Source organism: Rana temporaria, chromosome 1 (genome assembly GCF_905171775.1).
Source record: "Rana temporaria chromosome 1, aRanTem1.1, whole genome shotgun sequence".
In the NCBI taxonomy this organism is placed as follows: Eukaryota; Metazoa; Chordata; class Amphibia; order Anura; family Ranidae; genus Rana; species Rana temporaria.
Genome location: NC_053489.1, coordinates 362,117,405 through 362,141,262, shown reverse-complemented (window position 1 = coordinate 362,141,262; position 23,858 = coordinate 362,117,405). Strand labels below are relative to the sequence as shown.

The following is a 23,858-nucleotide window of genomic DNA, read 5'->3' as shown; positions in this document are numbered from 1 at the left end:
AATGGGGATAGATATGGGACGCCTATTATCTAAAGAGGGCCTAGACTTTTTGAGGCCATTCAAAACCTGAGTGACCTGAAAGAAAGAGGTAAGAGCAGGAAGGCCTGCAAACTTAAGGAAAAAAGAAACTCCAGCCAATATTTTACCTATGGAAGCCGGGGACAGATTAGACTGAATGAGAAAGGACAAAAAAGACAAAGCCACGTAAGAAGACACATCTAGTGGATCCAAACCCAATGGTTGACAGAAAGAGCACCATTTGTGCCATGAAAGCCTATAATCCCTCCAGGTGTTTTCCGCTACTGAAGCCTTGAGATTCCGGAATATTATTCCCAAATTAAGCCCCAGAGGAAGTCTGGGCAAGGGGTGCCATGTTGATCCGCTGATGGCGCCAACTCTCGGAATCTCTTGAACTGTGAACGAGATAAAGAATCTGCTATGTTATTTTCTTTACCTGCAATATGCTCAGCTCTCAACCATATATTACAGTTCATACAATGAAGTACAAGGAAACGCAATAACCTCAGAACGGGATCAGACTTAGAGGACAGAGTATTGATGGCAAAAAAGACACCTTTATTATCCGTATGAACTAAGATTCTACGATTCCTAAAGATGTCTTCCCACACAACCACCGACACAATCACTGGAAAGAGCTCCAACAGAACTAGATTTTGAAGTATCTCCTTCTGGAGCCAATCAGGGTGCCAGGACTGGGCGCACCAGCGCCCATCCAAGAAAGCCCCGAACCCAGCAGAGCCAGCTGCATCGGTGAAGAATTCCAACTGAGAACTATTAATAAAGTCCATTTGCCAGGCCGAGGAACCGTTAAACTCATTTAAAAAAGCATCCCAAATTCTTAGATCATCCTTGATGCTTTTTGAAATTCGGAAATGAGCGTAAGGGTTCACCATACCTTTTATGGCTAACGAGAACCTGCGCGAAAATACCCTCGCCATAGGGATGACTCTGGCTGCAAAAGCAAAAAGACCCAGCAAAGATTGTGCCTCCTTTAAGCACACCTTCTTACTGACAAGAAAGGTTGCAATCATAGACTTCATTTTATGTATCTTCTGTTGTGGCAATCTGAATTCCATTCGTTCGGAGTCAACCGTGATCCCCAAAAATTCAATAACTGTCGTGGGAAAAACTGTTTTCTCCTGGGCCAGAGGCACGCCAAAGTCATGACAAACGTCAAAGAAAACCTGTAAAGCTTCCATACACACTGATGACCCCCGGGGACCTAAAAACAAGAAGTCATCTAGATAATGTAGGATAAGGCCTTGAGGGATAACGACTGACACGACCCAATGTAAGAAGGAGGAAAAAGCCTCGAAATAAAAGCATGACATAGAAAACCCCATTGGCATGCATTTATCAAAATAATATTTATTCAAAAATTGAAAACCCAAAGAATTGAAGCCTTGTGGATGCACGGGAAGAAGGCGGAAAGCCGACTTAATATCAGCCTTTGCTAGCACAGCCCCTTGCCCTGCTTGCCTCAAAAGACACAAAGCCTCATCAAATGAGGCGTAGCAGACTGGAGCCTCCACAGAGGCAACTTCGTCATTGAGTGACGAATGCGGTGGGTAAGATAGGTGGTGGATCAGTCTGAACGCACCCAGCTCTTTCTTGGGTACGATGCCCAAAGGGGACAACCGGAAATTAGAGAATGGCGGGTCATTAAAGGGGCCAGCCACCCTACCCTCAGACAATTCTTTGCAAATTTTCTCAAGCACTAAGTTAGAGTGCATGGATACCGATAGTAAATTTTTAACTGGTGTACACCCTGAACCAGTAAAGGATGGCACTAAGAAACCATTGGCAAAACCTTCAGTTAGCAGAGCCGCCATCCTGTGGTCTGGATAGCGCTCGAGCCATGGGCGCATTCTTGCCAGGCTCACCGGAGTCGGGGCCTTTCCCATGTGTGTCCTTGGGTCCTGAATGAGAGGAACTAGCGGCAGCTTTACGAAAACATCTGCTCGCCGCGTGAGTACCGCCACAATAAGAACACTCATGTTTGTATCTACAATTCAATAAGAATTTACATTGACCCTCATTGAATGCAAAGCATACACCCTTCCTGACTGGACTCTGACCATTTGAAGCGGGGCGAGGGGTGAACTGGGGCCTAGGTGGCAGCATAAGGTTTAACCATAAACCAACGTCCTTAGCCCCCCAATGCAGCGATGGGTGCACAGCTAGCTTTTGACGGAAATTCTCGTCATATGAGAACCATGCGGAGCCGCCAAAGTGGCGAAAGGCCTTCCGCAATAATATCCAGGTGTTGGAATAAACCTGAGCACTTCCACGGGAAGCGTTCTCCCATAACTGCTGAATAGATACAGAACGCTTGCAGCCAGTTTTGAAATGTCTTAGGAACCGCTCTCCTCCTATCTTCCTCTGTTCTTTCGCTGGACTGCCTGTCAGATTTAGCCAAAAACTCCTTAGAAGCAGGGAGAAGTGATAATATATCGAGATATTCACCCCTCCAAATTTTTTCTTTGACTGACTTAGACAGATGAAAACCCAGCGGGGATAAACTGCAAGGGAGGGGTTCCTTAAAGGAAGACTCGCTGACCATAGCAGCCGAGGATCTGAGGGGTAAAGTATTATTAACAGCAGGACACCTCACACTCGATCTGACAGTAACATCCTTATTTAGCAGAGAGGGATGACCAGCCTCATGCCACACCACACCAACCTCCTCCATATCAATAGCATTATCGCTATTTCCAGCACCAGTCTCCTGTGCACTCTGACTTACTGTGCATGCCTGAGTACTCAGACTCTCACCTGGTTGCACATACATATTTACATTTTGTGAGGTAAAATCCGCATCATGTATACCTTTGAACTGCTGCACAATGACAGACAAAGATTCAATTAGACTAGAAAATGCAGATAACTGGTTAACATTACTGAAAACAACTTCAGGTAAAACATGCTCACCCAAGTCCCCAGGAGGGGGGGAAGAGGCAGCGCTGCTCCCTTGCTGGCAAGAAGCACCTCTTGTTGCAGCTCCCTCAGCTTGAGGAGCTAAACTATTGGTCTTACATTTCTTTTTTCTTCCAGGCTGTTTCCTGGGGGCGCCCACGCTCATCTCTGGTACTGCAGCTGGGCTGACAGATAAAACAGAGCCACTCTCCTCAGACAGGCAACGCTTCAGCCACTCTTCACCTCCCCTGCTCTCCGCCTTCTCTAGGAGTCTACATAAGAGCTCCTCACGGCTGTCCTGCACAGCGCGCTTCATCCTGAGAGAGAGGGAGAGGCGGGCGATGCTGCTTGTCAGGAGATGTGACTGAGCAAATCGCCTCAGCCTCTCCCTTATATAGGCTCGTCCAGTGCGGGTTTTACCTCACGCGAACGGACCTATCAGAGAAGGGGGCTGCCGCAGCTGACCAATCAGAGGCTGTTACTACCCCAGAGCGCGGCAGCCCACTTCTCCCTCTGCTCTATCCCATGCAGGCTCAGCATACTGCCGTAGCCTCACATTCTACAACTCAACACCTTCCAACAGAAGCATAACTGCTGCATACATGGTCTGCTAGTAACCAAAATTCTCATCTCAGGGGAAGTTTCCCACATTCAGTAGTTTACATACAGATGAACTCGTTCCAGATCAATAATCAAGCGTTCAACACATCTGTAAGATTTTCAAAGGTATCAGTAAAGAGAAAGTAGGAAACTAAATGAACAATCAAATTTGTTGGTCCCATGAGTTCAAACCATCAGGTTTGTCAGTTATCTCCAGAATTACAAGTGAATCATGGGTTCCAAGTTTTTTCAAACAGCTTTATATTATCATTCAAGATAGCAGAAGGTTTTTTATTTACCATTATCCAAGCTTTTTTGGCCTAAAGTGTAACTAACGGCAAAATATAATTTTTTAGAGAAAGTGGAGAGGGATTAGAACACCTGTCAGTTTCTATTGCTGCCTGTGTTCCTGGTTACCTTTATCATTAAAAGTGAAAGTAAAAAAAAAAAGACAGATTTTGGATTAACATCAGAAAATTAAGAGAGGAGAAATCTTCCAATGGGGACACTAGATGTGGAGACCTTTGTGACACTTCAGGATTCCCTCACTGTAGAGCAGTGGTTCTCAACCTGGGGGTCAAATGACGATTTGCCAGGGGTAACCAAATCCTGGGTTGTTCCTGAAGCCTGTACCACTCTCCCAGCCTTCTCACTGCTGCCCAGCAGGGCTGTCCCTGGTGCTTGTGGAAGCCCACCTGGGCTGTTCCTGGAGCCTGTAGAAGCCCAGCTGGGCTGTTCCTGGAGCCCACAGCCATTCACTCAGCCACTTTACAGCCACCCATTCAGTTCATGACATGGGTGGGGGCCGAGACTAGAGGTCAGCTGACTGGTGAGGAATGTGAAGTGGGAGGGGCTGGAGGAGACCCCATCTCCTGATTTCGGCATAGGTGTCCCTGCTGCGAGACACCACAGAGATACAGTGAAGCCGGAGACACAGTGAGTAACAGCACTACCACTCATCCCAACTCCCCGCCAGCACTGCCACTTATCCCACCCCCCCAACCAAGAAGTAAGAGAAGGAATAAAAATAGAGAATACATAGAAGGGAAAGGAAAAAATGGGGGGGGAGGGGGAGAGACAAAGAAAAAGGGAGAGAAAGAATAAGAGAAAGAGCTAGAATGATGGCTAAAGAGAGGGATGGGGATAAAAAACAAGAAAATAGGATAGAGAGAGATAAAAGGGAAAGAAAGTAGAACAAAGAGAGAGCGTGGTACATCCTAAAATGTACCATAAGGGGTTTTAATACTGTACAAGTGGAAAGGACTCAGGGAGCACTAAATGTCCATGGGTCAAGGGCGCAAATTACATGTCTTGCCTTGGGTGCTGACCACCCACGCTACAAAAATAATTTTACTGTTTGGGGTCCCCACAACCTGGGAAATTTAATTAAAGGGTCACGGCACTAGAAGGTTGAGAACCACTGCTGTAGACGGATTTCCTCTCACTTCCTGTTTTGGGTATAGGACAGAAAGTTAAGAGACATGTTCTCTATGGGACCCTTATAGTTATTTTTTCGGCTTTGAAAACAAACAAGATTAATCTTCTGGTGCAACCCAGCATCCCTCATATGGGCTGATTCAGTAGTGCATGAGGTGTTTTTTTTTTTATTATTAATCTTGGTCAGAGATAAAGTTATATATGTGAATTCAGATTCTAAAAACCTTCAGGCATGTCCACCAGACATGGTAGGCTGTACCCTCCCAGTCACATCTCCTAAAGCAATGTGGGGAAGCCCCAGGAATGCAGAAGGCTAATTAGGATGGGACCATATATAAATGCAATAAAACATTATAATTCACTTCAAGTAATTGTTGATAAAAGACTGTACAAGAAGCCAACTTATACCAGTCAGTGAGATACAGTATCTGGTTCATATTCTGTTCCCATTTACCCATATAGGGTAGTTTTGTGGAGGTGGTATTTATCAGATTATAGATCTCTGAGATGTGGCAAGTGGTCTTATTGAGTTTCCTGCATATGTATTCCATAGGTGGTGTTTTTAGGTTACAGTGGCATTTTAAAGAATTTAGATGATGTACTATTTATGTATCGTGGTAGACTTCTGTATTGGGTAATTGACAATTTTCCTGTAGTATTTGTCTTGACAAGATGCCTTGGTCATTACACAGGTTTGCTATACGTAGAAGCCCTTTGTTCGTCCACCAAGCAGTTTGTGGGGGTAAGACCCAGGGTGAAAGCAGAGTTGTTGCCTACCGCATGAAGTAATAGGTCATTAAAGAAGCATTTGCTTTAATGAAATATACACACTAAATTTAGACAAATCCCCCCCCCCCCCCCCCCCAGTAATTGCTTTCTAACTATACTTTCTAACTATACTGGATATTATGTATGTGTCTCTATGTATGTGAACATGTCCATATTTGGCCAATGAAGCCACTTCACCCTTAGCATAATTCGGTGGCATGGACGTAGAGATGTAATTCAGCGTGAAATAAATTACATGATCAGAGGTGCATCCTGGGCTCCCAGCCGCTAAAGTAAACAAAGAAGTGACACCCATGTGATGTCAATGACTGATAAACAGTGCAGGAATGAGTCACTGGTTGTTAGGATGCTGGCAGGTGCCTAATTTATACAATTATTAAACAGCGAGTGACTAGGCCACAAGACATTTTACTAATTATTTATTCTTTTCTTTTTTGCAGGGGGGAGTGGCTTGTATATCATTTTATGCAGTATTTACTGCATGTGCTTTGGTAATTAAAATAAATTCACTGACATTTTCATTATTGCATGAGATATATGGATACAGTTGATTGATTTACAGTAAGAATTTTGACTATGTTTATATGTCAGAATATGAGATCCTGCTCCCCAAGGGACTTATGTTTTGTACTATGGTTCTTTTAGAAGTTGTGTATGTGCAAATAAAGAATTTTTCTATGACAGTCATGTAGCAGACTCGCTTTCTGTTTATATATATATATATATATATATATATATATATATATATATATATATATATATATATATATATATATATATAATTTATTTTAATTTTTTTGTTTAGCCCATAGGGAGTTATTTACTAAAGGCAAATCCACTTTGCACTACAAGTGCAAAATGCACTTGGAAGTGCAGTCACTGTAGATCCGAGGGGGACATGCAAGGAAAATAAAAAACAGAATTTTAGCTTGCACTTGATTAAATAATAAACTCAGCAGAACTTCCCCTCATTTCAGATCTACCCCTCAGATTTACAGCGACTGCACTTTCAGTGCAATTTCAAATGCACTTTGCACTTATAGTGCAAAGTGGATTTGCCTTTCATAAATAACCCCCATAGTCTGGGTTTTGTTTCTTATAATCCAGAGCAGTTTTTATATTTCTGCTATTGATTTTTATATTTCCTTATTGATTCTGTAGTAACTCTGTCAATACATAAAGGCTAACCCCACCTTTTAGGCTCAGTTCACACTGCTGTGACCTGGGGTCCGACTTGTGAGACCCCAAGTCACGTGACATGTAAAATCACGTTAGTTAACGATGGCTGTCTTAATTAGCACTACTGAAGTCACTCCAACTTTAGAAAAGGCTCCTGTACTATCTGACTTGTGCCCATAGACTTTTAATAGAAGTCGCCTCCAAGTCGGATCCTCATCTATATTGTGGCATGCAAGTTGCAAAAATGACCAGGGTCTTTGTAAAAGATCCATGGTGCCCACATAGTATCGAAGTGTAGGTGCCAGTCATAAACATGAGCTGTTGTTAGAAGTTCATTCTCGAGTTCCTGCACCCATTTGTAGACAGTTGGGAAGTTCCAAACATTGCGTGAATGCTGCGGCGGGAAAGAAGTGGATCAGTTTTTGGGGGGAAAAGCCTGGGATAATACAAAGAAGGCCATGTGAGGCGATTTTGGTATGGAAGACTCTGTGACTTTGATGGTATATGTCAAATACTTGGTTCCAGAGGGGTTGGAGCCTCAAGCAGCTCCAGCAAAGGTGATGCATAGATCCAGACAAATTTAAATCTGTGTGTAGCTCTTCCTGTGACAGAAGTCAGTCATTAGAGGATCCAATATAGTAGAGATAGGACATGTGTAGGCACAGAGGGGTGCAGGCATAGTGTTTCAAATGCAGTGTGTTGTCTATGGAGGTGGGTAAGAGTGCTCAGAGGTAGTAGTCTCAGACTTAACATATAAGAGTCATGTCGGTGGGCACTTGATTTACTCGAGTAACAAGTCTGTGGCTTGAGGAAGGGCCAAATTGTGCATTAGAGGAGAAATAGAGCCTAAGTAGGTGAAGATCTCAGTGGACCGAAGAAGCAAGTAGGGGTAGGCAAAATGGGAGACAAGAGGAATGTGTATGGGGGATCGAGGGATCCAATGAAGGGAGAATGGGTGCTATGTGGGACTCAATGGTTACCCTGAGTTTATGGTCAGTGTTATATTTTTCGCATATAATATGTGTCAGTAGGGCAGCTTGATGGTATAATTTGAGGTTGGGATGACTTATGTCTCCAAAGTCTTTACGTTTAGTAGGTATAAGGGCCTGGATTCACATATATTGGCGCATATTTTTGCCGGCGTAGCGTATCGAATATACACTATGCCGACGCAGCGCACAGAGGCAAGCACAGTATTCACAAAGCACTCGCCTCAGTCGCTGTTGCGTGGACGCATCCCAGTGCGCATGCTCAGAATCACATCGAAACAACGGCCTAAGATACGTCGAATCACTGCCTACGACGTGAACGTAACCTATGCCTAGCCCTATTCACGTACTACGTAAACAACGTAAAATACGATGGCTGTGTTCCCTGGTCCATACCTTTGCATGACTTGCGCCTCCTATATGGGGAATAACTTTACGCCGGACGTAGGACTTACGCAAAGCACGTATATTATGCGCCGGGCGCAAGTACGTTCGTGAATCGGTGTATCTTCCTCATTTGCATAGGTGAATAGGAAATCAATGGGAGTACCACTTGCGGCCAGCGTAAATATGCGCCAGCGTAGGAAAGTTACGTTGGTCGGATGAAGCCTATTTTCAGGCGTATCTAGTTTTGTGGGCACGGCACACAGATACGACGGCGCATACTTACACTTATGTGGCGTATCTCGAGATACGTCGGCGTAAGTGTTTTGTGAATCCGGGCCAAGGTATTTAAATCTGGAAGAGGTCATAGGTATATTTAACTTATGACCTCTTCCAGATTTAAATACCTTGGCCCGGATTCACAAAACACTTACGCAGACGTATCTCGAGATACGCCACGTAAGTGTAAGTATGCGCCGTGCCCACAAAACAAGAAAAGGAAAATTCATCCCAGGAAGTTCTCTATGGGGCGATTCCTGTCCTCAAGTCTGGTCTGACCTTGAGTACCATCAAGGATGAAATCTCAGCTTAAGTAGTTATTTTTTGGAGACCATTTGCTTCTCACTCGTTAGTGTGAGGGTGTTTCTCACATAGTTTCTCTTGTACGTTCACCAGTGACTCCCATGTGATCTCAACCTGATTCTGACGGCTCTTCAGAAACCGCCTTTTGAAACTATTTGAGGTCCTCCTCTGTCTATCCTTACTCAAAAGGTTGCCTTTCCCCTCACCATAACTTTTGAGGAGCGTTCCTGTGTTAGAGGCCTTAACCTATAAAGAACTATTTCTTGTGCCACACAAGGGCAAGGTTGTTTTGAGGCCCAGGGCTTTTTATCTTCCCAAGGTTTTTTCTAACTTTCACCTTAACACTGCTCTACTACTTCTCTGTCCTGCTCATAAACATCCCAAGGGGATTTCTCTTCACTGTCTGGATGTGGAACTGTTTCGAGCTTATCTTTTAATAACACACCAGTCACTCTGTGATTCCTGAAGGTACTCGTAAGCGGAAGCCTGTTTCTTGTTTCACTATCACTTAAGTTAAATAATGAGCAGTAAAATATACCTAAGTGATAGTGAAACAAGAAACAGGCTTCCGCTTACGAGTACCTTCAGGAATCACAGAGTGACTGGTGTGTTATTAAAAGATAAGCTCGAAACAGTTCCACATCCAGACAGTGAAGAGAAATCCCCTTGGGATGTTTATGAGCAGGACAGAGAAGTAGTAGAGCAGTGTTAAGGTGAAAGTTAGAAAAAACCTTGGGAAGATAAAAAGCCCTGGGCCTCAAAACAACCTTGCCCTTGTGTGGCACAAGAAATAGTTCTTTATAGGTTAAGGCCTCTAACACAGGAACGCTCCTCAAAAGTTATGGTGAGGGGAAAGGCAACCTTTTGAGTAAGGATAGACAGAGGAGGACCTCAAATAGTTTCAAAAGGCGGTTTCTGAAGAGCCGTCAGAATCAGGTTGAGATCACATGGGAGTCACTGGTGAACGTACAAGAGAAACTATGTGAGAAACACCCTCACACTAACGAGTGAGAAGCAAATGGTCTCCAAAAAATAACTACTTAAGCTGAGATTTGATCCTTGATGGTACTCAAGGTCAGACCAGACTTGAGGACAGGAATCACCCCATGGAGAACTTCCTGGGATGAATTTTCCTTTTCTTGCACTAAGCAAAATATGCTTTTCAAGTGCGATAGAGTTTACAAGATGTCAACTTCCTTACAGTTAAGAGAATAGGCATGACCGAATCAGATAGGCCTCTGTTCCTCAGAACCTAGGCTCCAACAGCCAAGTCATTCCAGCTACTTTCCATGTTCATGTCATGTCTTTGCTCTTAATTGATTCTTAATAAAGATATGGATTTTACACACTGGAAGTGCCGCCATCTCTTCCTCTTTTGCATTGTGAATTTGGTTGTGGACTAGGCAGGCACCCGGCTTTATACAGCCACACTAAAATCTGCCAGAAGCCTGACAAATTCTGAGTACTATGTCCAAGAATAAATATTCCCATGAGTGGGAAAACAGAAGGCTCTAATAGTGACAACGTGTGGACCACTGATACATTATTGTTATCTCATAATAAAATAAATTATAACACCTGAAATCAGGGGTTTATTTACATTCACCCAGATGGGGAACACCTAGAACCACAAGAACAGGGAACAAAAACACAAACAGTGACAAAACAACATAAAACAATGGGAATCAGTGTGATGGGAATCGTGGGTATGCCCTACTCTGCAAGATCAAGATGGAGGGCATTCCCATGAAGGAGTTTTAGAGGAAAATTTGCAAGGTGATGTCCCCATGGATCGGGCTTGTTTTTCAAGCACATCCCACAGATGCACAATTGGATTCAGATTGAGATTTGGCAATGTTGGAGGCCAACACCTCAAACTCATTTTTGTCCTCCTTAAACCATTCTGGAATTCATCAGACCAGGCCACCTTCCATTGCTCCGTGTTTTAGTTCTGATGTTCATGTGCCTATTGTAGGCAATTTTGGCTGTGGACACAGATCAGCATGGGCAAATCGGTCTGTGACTACACAGGCACATATGAAACAAACTGTGATGCGCAGTGTGTTCTGATACTTTTTTATCAGAACCAAAAATTTTAAGCAATTTGGGCTAGAACTGGATCAGATTACATGGCCCAGCCCTAGCTCCCCAAATGCATCAATGAGCCTTGGCCACTCATAACCCTGTCACCTGTTCACCAACTTTCCTTCCTTGGACTTTTGGTAGATGCTTACCACTGCAGGACAGGAACATTCCACAAGAGCTGCAGTTTTGGAATTGCTCTGATCCAGTCTAGCCATTACAATTTGGCCCTTGTCAAGAGTTCTTACACGTGCCCAATTTTTCTGCTTTCCACACATTAACTTCAGGAGCAAAATGTTCACTTGCTCCCCATTATATCCCACCTACTTCCAGGTGCCATTGTAATGAGATAATCAATGTTAAGCTGGCCATACACCATACAATTTTCTTACAATTTTCTTTTTAGATTTACCTTCAACTGTGTAGTAGAAGAGCCTGCCTGATTGCATACAAATTGAAAGGGTTTAGAGTTGACCTTCTATTATATGGTTTTGGTAAATCTAAAGGAAAACTATAGAAGAAAAATGTATAATGTACGGGCGGCCTTATTCAGTTTGCCTGTCAGTGGTTATAAAGTTATGGCTGATTGGTGTAGATTGCACTGTTCTAACCCTACAGGATCATTTAAGAAATTCCAAATGACTGTCTTACTGCGTCCCACCTCAGCAGCGATGGCGCGCTGTGAGAGACCCTGCTTATGCAGTTCAGCAACGTTCAAAAAGGGAGAGGTTTTTTTGCCTTTGCCATCACAACGTGTGACTACCTGACAGAAAGTGACAATGAATCCACATCTTTGCACAGATTTGGCCTTTAAAGGCATGTGGTCCTAAACTTTTGATCAGCTGAAAAACAGCTTGTTTTAGTTTAATCGTTATTTTCAATTAATTGAATGCTCAAAAAATGTTTTGTCTCACTCTCATTTCTTCTTGTTGCATGTTGAAGCTCTACTTGGAACCTTGTTAAGATCCAACAATATAAAATATGATTTTTTGCCATTTTTCAAGTGGTCTTAAACTTTCAGGACTGTATATGTATATATATAAAAACACACACACACACACTGTGATTTTAGTAATAAACTTACCTTTAATAACAGTATTCTATCCCAGAGCAGGAAGTCGCGGGCCACATCAGAGGGCTCGCGGGCCACTGGTTGGGCACCCCTGCCCTACAGTATTCACTTGGGGGGGATCATTCCTGGTACCTCCTATGTCTGTCACAGGGGAGTGTTGACTTTTGGGATATCTCACGGATTGCCTCTGGGTCTTGGGTAAGCCCCTTGAGTTCCACCCTGTGGCTATACTACCACATTGAAATGTGGACTGTTTTTATATAGTTTTACTTTATGCTACCGTTTTCTTCACATGTACTTCATGACCCCATTAGCCTTTTGAAGAAGCAGTTATCGCTGCAAAACATAGTATAATTGTGATTTGAGGCTATGTTCAACCGCATATCCACTATGATGGTTATGGAATGATTATAACATCCAAATAAGCTTCAGAACCTCAGTGTTAGGGGTGAGTTATATTTTAGGCCTATTTGTTTATGTTAATTTTTTATTTTAATAAACATATGTACAGCTTTACCAATATGGGTGTTACATGTTCATGGGGTACCGATAAACAAAATTATTTGATTGGTTGACAAATGGTATCCTTAAGCTTGGATAACATTTCAGCAAGGGGTGCTTCATCCTAATCACATTCCTCAGCAGTGGAGGGTGGGGGGGGGGGGGGGTCTTTTTCAGCCATTGTCTACTTAGGGAGTATGTCTGGCCCATAGGCAAAGTCAAGGAGTGACTGAAAGCTCAGCCAAAGCGTCAACCCCAAAGCTGTAGAAAGAGCTGCAGTTGCTATGAAGCTTGATAGCAGGATTATCTTACAAAACCTCCATAAGAAAGGGATAATCTTCTCTCAGAGAACACTAGTAAAAAAGTGAGGCTTGCTGAGAAAAAGAGGGGTATAGGTGGATGTCCCAGCAGCTGTTTTACCAGTGTCCAATCACCTGAATGCAGCTGTATACAACCCATGGTTTAAGACTAATGATCCTATGTTCTCATCTGATTTAGTAAAATTATGACCACATTTCATATCAATGTCTCTAGATTGTTCTAGAAAAAAAAATGTCTTAAAGCAGGGGTCTCCAAACTTTCCAAACAAAGGGCCAGTTTACTGTCCTGGCTTTCAGGGGGGCCAGACTGTGGTCAGTGTGAATAGAAAATGTCCTAGTGTGGGAACAAACCATATCTAATCATTGGTGTCAGTGGGAGGAATAGTGCCCCATTACTGGTGTCAGTGGGAGGAATAATTACTTTTATCATTGATGTCAGTGGCGGTAATTGTGGCCAATTATTGGTGTCAGTAAGAGGAATAGTTTCTCATAAGTGGGAGAAGCAAGCAAAGGGTGGCAGTTTGGAGTCCACTGCCTTAAATTAACACTATAGCCTCCCTGTCTAAAAAATGTGATGAAGTATTTACAATTTTCTCTTAGTCCCTCTGCAAAATCCCAGAAACACCCAGTCTGCCAGTGAAGTCCAACTAAGGCAGCTTACTGTGATACTGTTTCAACAATGCTGAACTGTTCCTGAATTCAGAAAAAAAGTTCCTACTCTCATGTAGGCCTAGCCTGCTTGCACTGCATCAGCATAAGATTCTGCAGGGGGCATGGCTATCACCATCATCACTACTGATTCACAGACTTATTAATCAGCAAATGGCCACACCAATACCTTCCAACTGCTTTCTGGATTGACAGCACTGCTTCTGTTGCTGAAACTCTCCCATTGTGAGCTGTAGTGCCTGGGGGGAGCGTGTGAGACACAAATGGAAGATTCAGTTCAGTCAGGCAAGGCTTGTACATCACGGTAACTTGATTTTGTCCTTATGTAGACTGTCATACAGGAACTTTAGGTGTACTTTAATGCACTGAGAGTGTGGGGTAATTTTTTATTTTTTTTGCAGTTCTTGAACTTTAACCACTTAAGGACAGAAGGTGTTTTTCAGATTCGGTGTTTACAAGACTAAAACAGTTTTTTTTGCTAGAAAATTACTTAAAACCCCCAAACATTTTTTTTTTTTTCTAACACCCTAGAGAATAAAATGACGGTCATCGCAATACATTTTGTAACACCGTATTTGCGCAGCGGTCTTACAAGCGCACTTTTTTTGGAAAAAATTCACTTTTTTTAATTAAAAAATAAGACAACAATAAATTTAATTTTTTTTATATATTGTGAAAGATAATGTTACGCCGAGTAAAATGATACCCAACATGTCACGCTTTAAAATTGCGCCCGCTCGTGGCATGGCGTCAATCTTTTACCCTTAAAAATCTCGATAGGCGACGTTTAAAAAATTCTATAGGTTGCATTTTTTGAGCTACAGAGTAGCTCTAGGGCTATAATTATTGCTCTCGCTCTAACGATCGCGGCGATACCTCACTTGTGTGGTTTGAATACCGTTTTCATATGCGGGCGCTACTCGCGTATGCGTTTGCTTCTGCGCGCGGGCTCGTCGGGACGGGGCGCTTTAAAAATTTTTTTTTGGGGTTTTCTTATTTCTTTTTATTGATTTTATTATTTTTTACACTGAAATAAAAAAATAAAAAAAAATTATCACTTTTATTCCTATTACAAGGAATGTAAACATCCCTTGTAATAGAAAAAAGCATGACAGGTCCTCTTAAATATGAGATCTGGGGTCAAAAAGACCTCAGATCTCATATTTAGACTTAAAAGCAAGAAAAAAAAAAAAAAAGGAAAATTTGTCATTTAAAAAAATGACAACAAAAAAATTGTCTCTTTAAGAGGCTGGGCGGGACTGACGTTTTGACGTCACTTCCGCCCAGCAGAGCTATGAGGACGGGTGGGGGCCATCTTGCCCTCACTCAAGTCCTCACACACGAGCTGGCAGCATCCGATCTCCTCCGCCGCTACCAACGGCTCCGGTAAGCGGCGGAGGGCGCGGAAGAGCGGCGGGAGGAGCCCTCTCCCGCCACCGATAACGGCGATCGCGCGGCGAGACCACCGTTATCGTTTACACGGCCGCCCACTGTAAAGATGGATACCTCAGTTGTGGCAGTAGCTGCTGCCGTTACTGAGATATCCATCTTTAAAAACAGGACGTACATATACAGTGGGCGGTCGGTAAGTGGTTAAAGTGGATGTAAACCCTCACATATACCCAGTGAAATGAACAGCCTCAGATGATACAGCGGTATGAAACAAATCCTCCGAGGACAAGTATTTGATACACTGCCGATCCTACTTACAAAGCATGTAGAGGTCTGTCATTTTTATCATAGGTACTCTTCAACTGTGAGAGACGGAATTTAAACAAACAAAAATCCAGAAAAATCACAAAAACACTACAGATATATGTGCCTAGCTCATTTCATGAATTGGGTTTACATCCACTTTAACTTAAGCCACCCCCCTGCAGGTGTTTACTTATCACATTTGATTGCTGGAACCTCACCATCTGTAGTTCAGCCCTTAAAAATTGAATGCTAGGCTACCGCCACCTGCACACAACATTTCTCATAGACCTAAATGGGACATCCTGCAGTACAGGTACAGTTAAGGTCCATATATATTTGGACACAATTTTCATACTTTTGGCTCTGTATACCACCAGAATAAAAATGTAAATTAAAACATCCAAATGAATTTGAAGTGCAGACTTTCAGTTTTAATTCAAGGGGTTGAACAGAAATATCAAGTGCAAATTTTAGGAACTGCAAAGATTATTTTTATACACAGTTCATTTTTAATATTTTGCTGAGAATACTTTACTGGCAATGACTGCCTGAAGTCTGGAACCCATGGACATTACCAAAGACTGGGGTTCCTCCTTTCTGATGCTTTGGCAGGCTCCAATTGCAGCGGTCTTCAGTTTTTCTTTGTTTGTGGGTATTTCTGCCTTTAGTTTTTGCCTTCAGCAAGTGAAATGCATGCTTAAGTGGGTTGAGATCAGGTGATTGACTCGGCCATTGCAGAATATTCCACTTCTTTTCCTTCAAAGGCTCCTGGGTTGTTTTTGCACTGTGTTTGGAATCATTGTTTATCTGTACTGTGAAGCGCCGTCCAATCAACTTTGCTGCATTTGGCTGAATCTGTGCTGACAGTATATATCTAAACACTGCATAATTCATCTGGCTGCTTCTGTCTCATCATCAATAAACACCAATGACCCAGTGCCACTAGAATCCACGCATGTCCATGCCATCACACTGCCTCCACTATGTTTTACAGATGGCGTCCATTTTCTCTTGTAAATTATTCTCTTGATTGTAGACTTTAACAATGATATCCCCAACTCCTGGAGAGTGTCCTTCACTTGTCCGGATGTTATGAATGGGTTTTTCTTTACCATAGAGAGGATCCTGCAATTATCTACCACTGTTGTCGTTTGTGGACATCCAGGCCTTTTTTTGTTGCCGATTTCACCAGTGTGTTCTACTTTCCTCAGAATGTACCAAACTGTTGATTTGGCCACTCCTAATGTTGCTGCCATCTCTCTGATGGATTTGTTTTGTTTTCAAAGCCTTACAATAGCCTGTTTCACTTGCATGCACTGCTCTTTTGAACACATGATGTAGGTTCACAGCAATAGATCCCAAATAAAAATACCACACTTAGAATCAACTCCAGACCTTTTACCTGCTTAATTGATGAAGAAATAAGGTGTAGCCCACACCTGGCCATGAAACAGCTTTTGATTAAATTGTCCAATTACCTTTGGTCCCTTGAAAAAGGGGGGTTGGCTAATCTTAAGAGCTATAATTTCTAAACCCTTGCTCCGATTTGGATGTACATAACCTCAAATTAAACCTGAGAGTGTGCACTTTCAGCCCATATCCATATATAACTATAGCTTGAATATGTGATATGTGTTGGTAAATAACTGAAAAAAACAAAAATGGTGCCAGTGTCCAAATATATATGGACCTAACTGTACATCTCATTCACTCAAGGCTTATTGAATGAACAGCTAGACATAAGATTTTTTTTATCAGGCTAATAAATCGAAGGATCCATTGGACTTTAACCACTTCCAGACCACCCGCAGTCATTCTACGTTGGTATTTTGACGTTAAATACCAGGGTTATGGCAGCAGATAGCTGCCATAATCCCAGTATTTGCTTAAACAGTGGGTGGTCCGCTTTAGATAAAAGTGGTCCCTGCCGCATATTCGCCGCAAGATCACTTTTATCTGCGGCTTCTTCGCCCCTTACCAGAGCCATCGATAGCAGCGTAGATGATTTGATGCCATCCCCTGAGAGGCAGGAAGTTAAGTGAGAGAATGATGGCCCCCACTCAAACGTCACTTCCACCCTAAAATGGGACAATTTTCTTTTATGAAAAAACAAAACAAAAAAAGAAACAAAAAAGATTTTTTTAAAGGGACAGTGTAAAAAAAAAAAAAATAAGAAAAAAAATAATTAAAAGCGTCCTGTCTCTGTGTCCTCATGCAAAGAAAGGAACGCATACGCAAGTCACGCCCGCATATGTAAACTGTGTTTAAACCACAAATGAGGTATCAATGCGATCTCCTATGGAGATTTTCAAGTGTTAAAGTCTGTTGCCATGCCACGAGCAGGTGCAATTTTGAATCATGACATATTGGGTATCAAATTTATTTTGCGTAACAATATCTTTCATAATATAAAAAAAAATTAAAATTAGGATAACTTTACCGTTTTCTTATTTTGTAATTTAAAAAAGTATTTTTTCCCAATAAATCACGTTTGTAAGATCGCTGCGCAAATACGGTCTGACATAAAATATTGCAATGACTGCCATTTTATTCTCTATTGTGTTTGAAATGTATATATTATATATATATATATATATATACACACACACACATACATACACACACAAACATATATATATTATATACACAGTGATTTTAACTTGTAAACACCAAGTGTAAAAAAAAAAAAATGTACCTGGTCTTTAAAGCGGGGGTTCATACTAAGGACATTTGCTTTTGGCAGGTCATTTTTTTTTTCTCTGTACATACCTTTATATTCTAATTTTGTCCAGGGCTTCCGGGTTCCGATGACTGCGGGACTGGGCGTTCCTATCCTTCGGTTAGATGATTGACGGCTTGTGAAACAGGTCCCCTGTCGCACAACGCGCGTCACCAGATTTCCGGAAATAGCCGAGCTGCGAGTCGGCACTATACGGCGCCTGCGCAGTCAGCTCTACACGGTGGGCGGAGGCGCCGTATAGTGCCGACTCGCAGCTCGGCTATTTCCGGAAATCTGGTGACGCGCGCTGTGCGACAGGGGACCTGTTTCACAAGCCTTCAATCATCTAACCGAAGGATAGGAACGCCCAGTCCCTCAGTCATCAGAACCCTGAGGCAGGGATAGGAACGCCCAGTGCCACAGTCATCAGAACACGGAAGCCCTGGACAAAATCAGAATATAAAAGGTATGTACGGGGGGGAAAAAAAAAAAAAATTACCTGCCGAAAGTAAATGTCCTTAGTATGCTGGCTCTAATGTTAGAAATTAGTTTTTAGGGTGAACCCCCGCTTTAAGTGGTTAATAAACACTGCTTATTAGGTAGCAGGTGCTTACTTACTTTCAATAAATGACAAGTTGAGCGATATTTTCTTAAAAGTTCTACTGCTTATATTGCAATTGCTTTTTCCCACTGACATATGACAAATGAGCATCTCCATTGTTTTCCAAAATGAAATATCAAATATTGGTAAATAAAAAGTGAAAAGAGTGCATTCTAGGAAAAAATTAACTTTAATTCTGTACAGTCAGAGGCTAGTCTGTCAGACCACAACAAGGGTACTTCATCCAACTCTCTCAGGGCTGCACTGTGGTATACAGAAGAGACGGGAAAGCAGAATTAACATGATTTAAAAAAAAGATCATACAGCAGGGCCATGGTGTAGCCCTCTTTTCAGTCAATTATAGTAATAATTAAAAAACAAAATTAAATAAAAAAATAAAAAAAAACGTTTCTTTTTTTTTTTTTCACAATGCCACAGGTGCGGCTTCTAGGGCTAGGTCATGAGGCAGATCCTAGTCTTGTTTTGGCAAATGATATCCCAATTTCTTTGCCTCTTCCACAGTTATGCTCACTTTTATTGTTCAATATACATACATCCCACTCCTACACACTGTCTACAGACAGCTGCCAGAATTATACATATTAAAATTAGCCATGTAGTTCACCTGCTTAACAGGCAATCTTTGTGATTTCTGCTGCCACGTTTAGTGGCACACTTAAGTGTAACCTGTTTGTAAAGAGCTTTTGCTCTATCTAACCCCTGTACTGGGGCAATAAAAGACACAGTCACAGTCCTTTTCACTGTAATTTGACTCCTGCTGCTTCCGTTCCTGCAGTCAAGGTTTCCCCACAGTGTGTGACAAAGCAGTCCATGATGTTGCTAGACCAATAGCTCGGATGCCCATGTACAGTGTTTTGGTCATACACTACTATCATCGAGAAGTGGTTCCTTGCCCTCTGGGAGGTGAGCCGGAGGCAAAAGTGCATGGCTCTGAGCACCATTGCTATGCTTTTTATAAGCACCAGAGCGCAATGTAAGGTTGTTATGTTCCGGGATAAAGAGAGCCACCAGCAAAGACAGCAAAACAGAGCAGGCCCCAAACAAGAATGGTGGGCCTGGGATGATACTTCTCTGTGGATGGGAATGAAAGGAAAAAATGGTTAGAATGTAGACACAGAGATGGCATTGGTGCACTTTTAGTAGAACACAAACCATAACCATCAAAAGCATATTTTGACATTAAAGGTCTCCGTAGAGAAACCATATCATTATGGGTGTCTGAAATAACATTGTTGTGCACAAGCACTGGAACAGCTTTAAAAGCACCATATGTAAATTCTTCTAGTATCAGCTGCTCATCCTAGTGTAGCAATCACTTCTTAAATTGCACTGCTGCACATGCTTACCTCATCAGAGGGGTTGGCCATGTTGGGTTTAAGGATCTTTTCAGAAGGCTCCACATCAGTCATCTCATTAAGCTCCACATGGAACAAGTAAAAGACAAAGCCATACAGAGCAGGTCCCAGACCATTGCATAAGCCACGGATTCCAGTTACCATTCCCTGAACTACACCTGTGATTGGGAAAAAAATGTAAACTTTAAGATGACATCCATCACCCTTTATGGTTTAAACTTTAATGACAGCTAGTGTATGAATTATACAATTCACAGTGCTTCTATATCACTACTACAGAGTTTATAAATTAACGTGTCAAACTAAAAACTAAGTAGTTGAACTAGTAAAATTAGAAGAAGAACTTATACATTTGTTATATATGTTACCAGACAAACATGTATGCATCTGTTTAACCACTTGCCGACCGGGCCATAGCGAAAGGACAGCTACAGCGTGGTCAGGTAGTTCTGGCAGGGCATCCAAGGATGTCCTCCCGATGACGAGCTCCCTGGGGCGCGCACTTAAAAGCGTCCATGATCGCCGGGTTATCCAAACCAGCACCTCACGGATCGGGGTAAAGGGCCGATGACGGCGGCCCTTTACCACGTCCAATGACAAAGCGATCACTTGTCAACAAATCAGTGCATGTCCGGTTGAGCTCTCTCTTCTCTCCTTACACTGATCGGTACAGCACGTAAGGAGAGGAAGGAGACGGTGCACCAGCGCTGTGGGCTGGATCTGAGCTGTCCAAAGTGCTGATCTGTGCCCATTCATGCCTTATACATGCCCATCTGTGCTTCATCAGTGCCTCATACATGCCACATCAGTGCTCATCCCAATGGTGCTCTCTGTATGTGGCCTACACATGTGGTATCACTATACTCAGGAGGAGGAGCAGAATGTATTTTGTGGTGACATTTTTGCTATGTACATGCTATGTGTTAGAAATATCTTAAAAATAAAATAAAAATTCTTTCCACATTTTCCAAAAACATGTGGAAAAAAAATAGATTTTCAAAATTCTCATTATACCTCCTAGATTATGTGTTTGGGTGTTTCCTTTCCAAAATCAGGTTATTTTGTGAGCATTTCCATTGTCCAAGAAATTAAATGTGTGATATATGCTCCTTGAAAGCCTGAGGGTGCTCCCTGCATATTGGGCCATGTGGCCTGGCTGTGAAAAAGTCTCACACATTTGGTATTGCCATAAGGAGGAAAAGCAGAATGTATTTTGGGGTGTAGTTGCAAGAATGCATATGCCATGTGAGAGAAATAACCTGTTAGACCCCTTTCACACGGGCAAATTACAAAACCTTAAAAGGCACTGAAGTGCATGCAATCATGCCCAGCAAGCCCATGTGGAGCCCCTTTAGGCCTAGCCTGTACATGAGCTTGAATAATTCAAATCCTAGTTAAAAGTGAAGAGACACCACCATATTGTCCAATATCTACATAGTACATTTTCACAATCTCCATAATATCCGCTTACACTAGCCCCTATAGATTGTGTGGTCTTAATAGCTTGCTTATTTTACAATAAACTGACACTTCCTGGAGAGTTGAAGCCTTGCAATTCTAGGCTGCCTGCAGACGTGTCAGCAATTTCCCCACTTCAACCAGTTATTTAAATAGCCCAAAAAAGCAGCCCTTTCATAAGCAGGAGCCTCCCTTTGTTGCTGAAGTGGAAGTGCAGGCAGTCCAAAAGTAGAAGGCTTCAACACTTTAGGAATTGTCAGTTTACAGTGAAATAAGCAAGCTGACTCTACTGCACAGATACCGTGAGAGTATGTGGATATTATAGAAATTACAAAACAGACAATAGCAGATATAAAATAAAAAGTCATGCAATTTAAAATTTCTAGATCATCTACATCTTTTCTGGGTCTGGCATTTGGCCACTGAATGAAATGATTAGTTAATTGTATTAATTTAGAAATTCGGATTATAATAGAATTTTTAGTAAAAGTATTTCTGGGGTTAAGTAGACATCATGTTTTGGTTAATTTCTCTATATAAAAAAAAAATCCTCAAAATCGTAGCCTAACTTAATTTTTCCCATTTAAGTTACACTGGCGGGAAATTTCTACCCAAGTGCCCGATCCACAAAGCACTTACCTAGAAATTTCACGCAGTGTAACCTAAATTCTCCCGGCGCAAGGCGGTCCTGTTATCCAGGGGGCGATGACAATTTAAATGAGGCGCGCTCCCGCACCGGCCGTACTGCGCATGCTCGTGACGTCATTTTCCCGACGTGCATCGCGCGAAATTACGTTACGCTGGGCTTTGTGGATTGCGACGGGACAATAAAGTTGCGACAGGTTAAAAAAAAAAAAGATACGGCGAAAAAAAAAAAATCAAATTAAAAAAAAAAATCGCGGCGATCGAAAAAAAGGTCTGTTTTTACAAGGTGTAAACAGTTTACACCTTGTAAAAGCATCCCTAATTTTACGCATGCAAACGTAAACTTACGGAGAAAAAACAAAGCTGAAAAGCTTTGTTGATTTCCGTAAGTCCTCATTTGCATACGCGAAGCGGCATTTCGACTCGAAATGCCCCCAGCAGCGGATGCGGTACTGCATCTTAAGATCCGACAGTGTAAGTCTCTTACAGATGTCGGATCTTCTGCCTATCTTTGGAAAACTGCTTCTGAGGATCAGTTCCAAAGATAGGCACAGGGATACGCAGGCGGAACAGCAGATCCGCCTGCGTATCCCTTTTGAGGATTTGGCCCTATAACACTAGCCAATCATAACTTGGTGGTGTGCATAAACAGTATGTATTCATAGGTCACCTCAGCATTTTCACATGGTTACAATTTAGCAACTCACCCTGTTGGTCAGGATCTGCATTGCGTGACACTATAGCACTAATAGCAGGAAAAGTAATGCTGGACATTGCAGCTACTGCTCCTGCAGCCCACATCATCCTGAAACATTAAAAACAGTGTTTTAATAAACGTAACAAGTACACAAGCAACAAACAAGTTCAAGTTTGAGCCACGATTGGCATTACAGCCCCTGCACATAACCCACATATACTGGCACAATTAACAATCCAAATACATATTTCTAAAGGGCTTTCCATTTTAACTAAACATTGCTTCGCCCTTCCGGGCTTTCTATAAGTATATTTTAGTTGCTGAATTATCACTGTAGGAACAGTTCTACGGGAAGGACTGGGGTTTGGTTCCATGAGGAATCTGAATAATATTTAATGGCCACATTAGTGTTACTATTATTCAGATTCTTTATTTTGCCTTGTACGGGTTACAAAGAATAGATTTAGCAGTAGGAAAAAGATGAACATAAATAGTCCGCGACAATTGCACATCTGTTGTACACACACACACCAATGTTATATGTTTTCAGTGTTGTACAAAATAAATTCTTCAAATGAACACTGGTCTGTGTACATTATGACATATGTTAACAGCCTCTACATGAACAAAAAACCTAGAGAGAAAAAAAAAAAAAAAAAGGAGTGCTTAGGACCACTGGCTTTATACATTTTCATAGCATCTCCCCATATTTATCGCTTCATCATCTGTCAGCAAAGTAAAAAAAACAGAAATATGGGGGTAGAGATCAGGAGAAAGAGAGGGAAAACAGAATAGTGGTGAAGGATTGAGAGGGGGAAAGAAGGAAGGAAGGAAGGGGGAAACGAGGATGGGCAAGTCTGTAGGCACGCTTGGAAATGCATGTCGGTATGGATTTCATCCCCAAGATGTCCTCTTGAGAGGACAGTACACTCTGATGAATATTGAGCTTTGAATGCAGTCTTGCTGTAGCTCCCTTAGGGAGAAATCTTATGGCTTTGCCATTAGAGTGTAGTATTGAGGTGTAAAGTTAATGTCGATCCAGTAAAACCATTTTTTATTTTTTTTTAAGATATTACCCTATTTTGTGGTCTTAATTTAATTTGTATTTATCTATAGCATTTTC

The 23,858-nt window shown here is 42.0% G+C and overlaps 1 protein-coding gene across 1 annotated transcript in view; it reads right to left on the bottom strand.

Annotated features, from left to right (window-relative positions):
- Nucleotides 1-18,730: 18,730 nt before the first annotated feature.
- The window catches only part of LOC120910119 (hippocampus abundant transcript 1 protein-like), a 53,056-nt gene continuing 47,928 nt past the window's right edge, over nucleotides 18,731-23,858 (bottom strand). The window contains exons 10-12 of the mRNA XM_040321995.1: nucleotides 22,746-22,843; nucleotides 19,927-20,093; nucleotides 18,731-19,651 (exon numbers count right to left, since the gene is read on the bottom strand). Of these exons, the coding sequence (XP_040177929.1) occupies nucleotides 19,439-19,651; nucleotides 19,927-20,093; nucleotides 22,746-22,843 (478 nt within the window). The 3' untranslated portion in view covers nucleotides 18,731-19,438. The remainder of the gene's footprint in view (nucleotides 19,652-19,926; nucleotides 20,094-22,745; nucleotides 22,844-23,858) is intronic.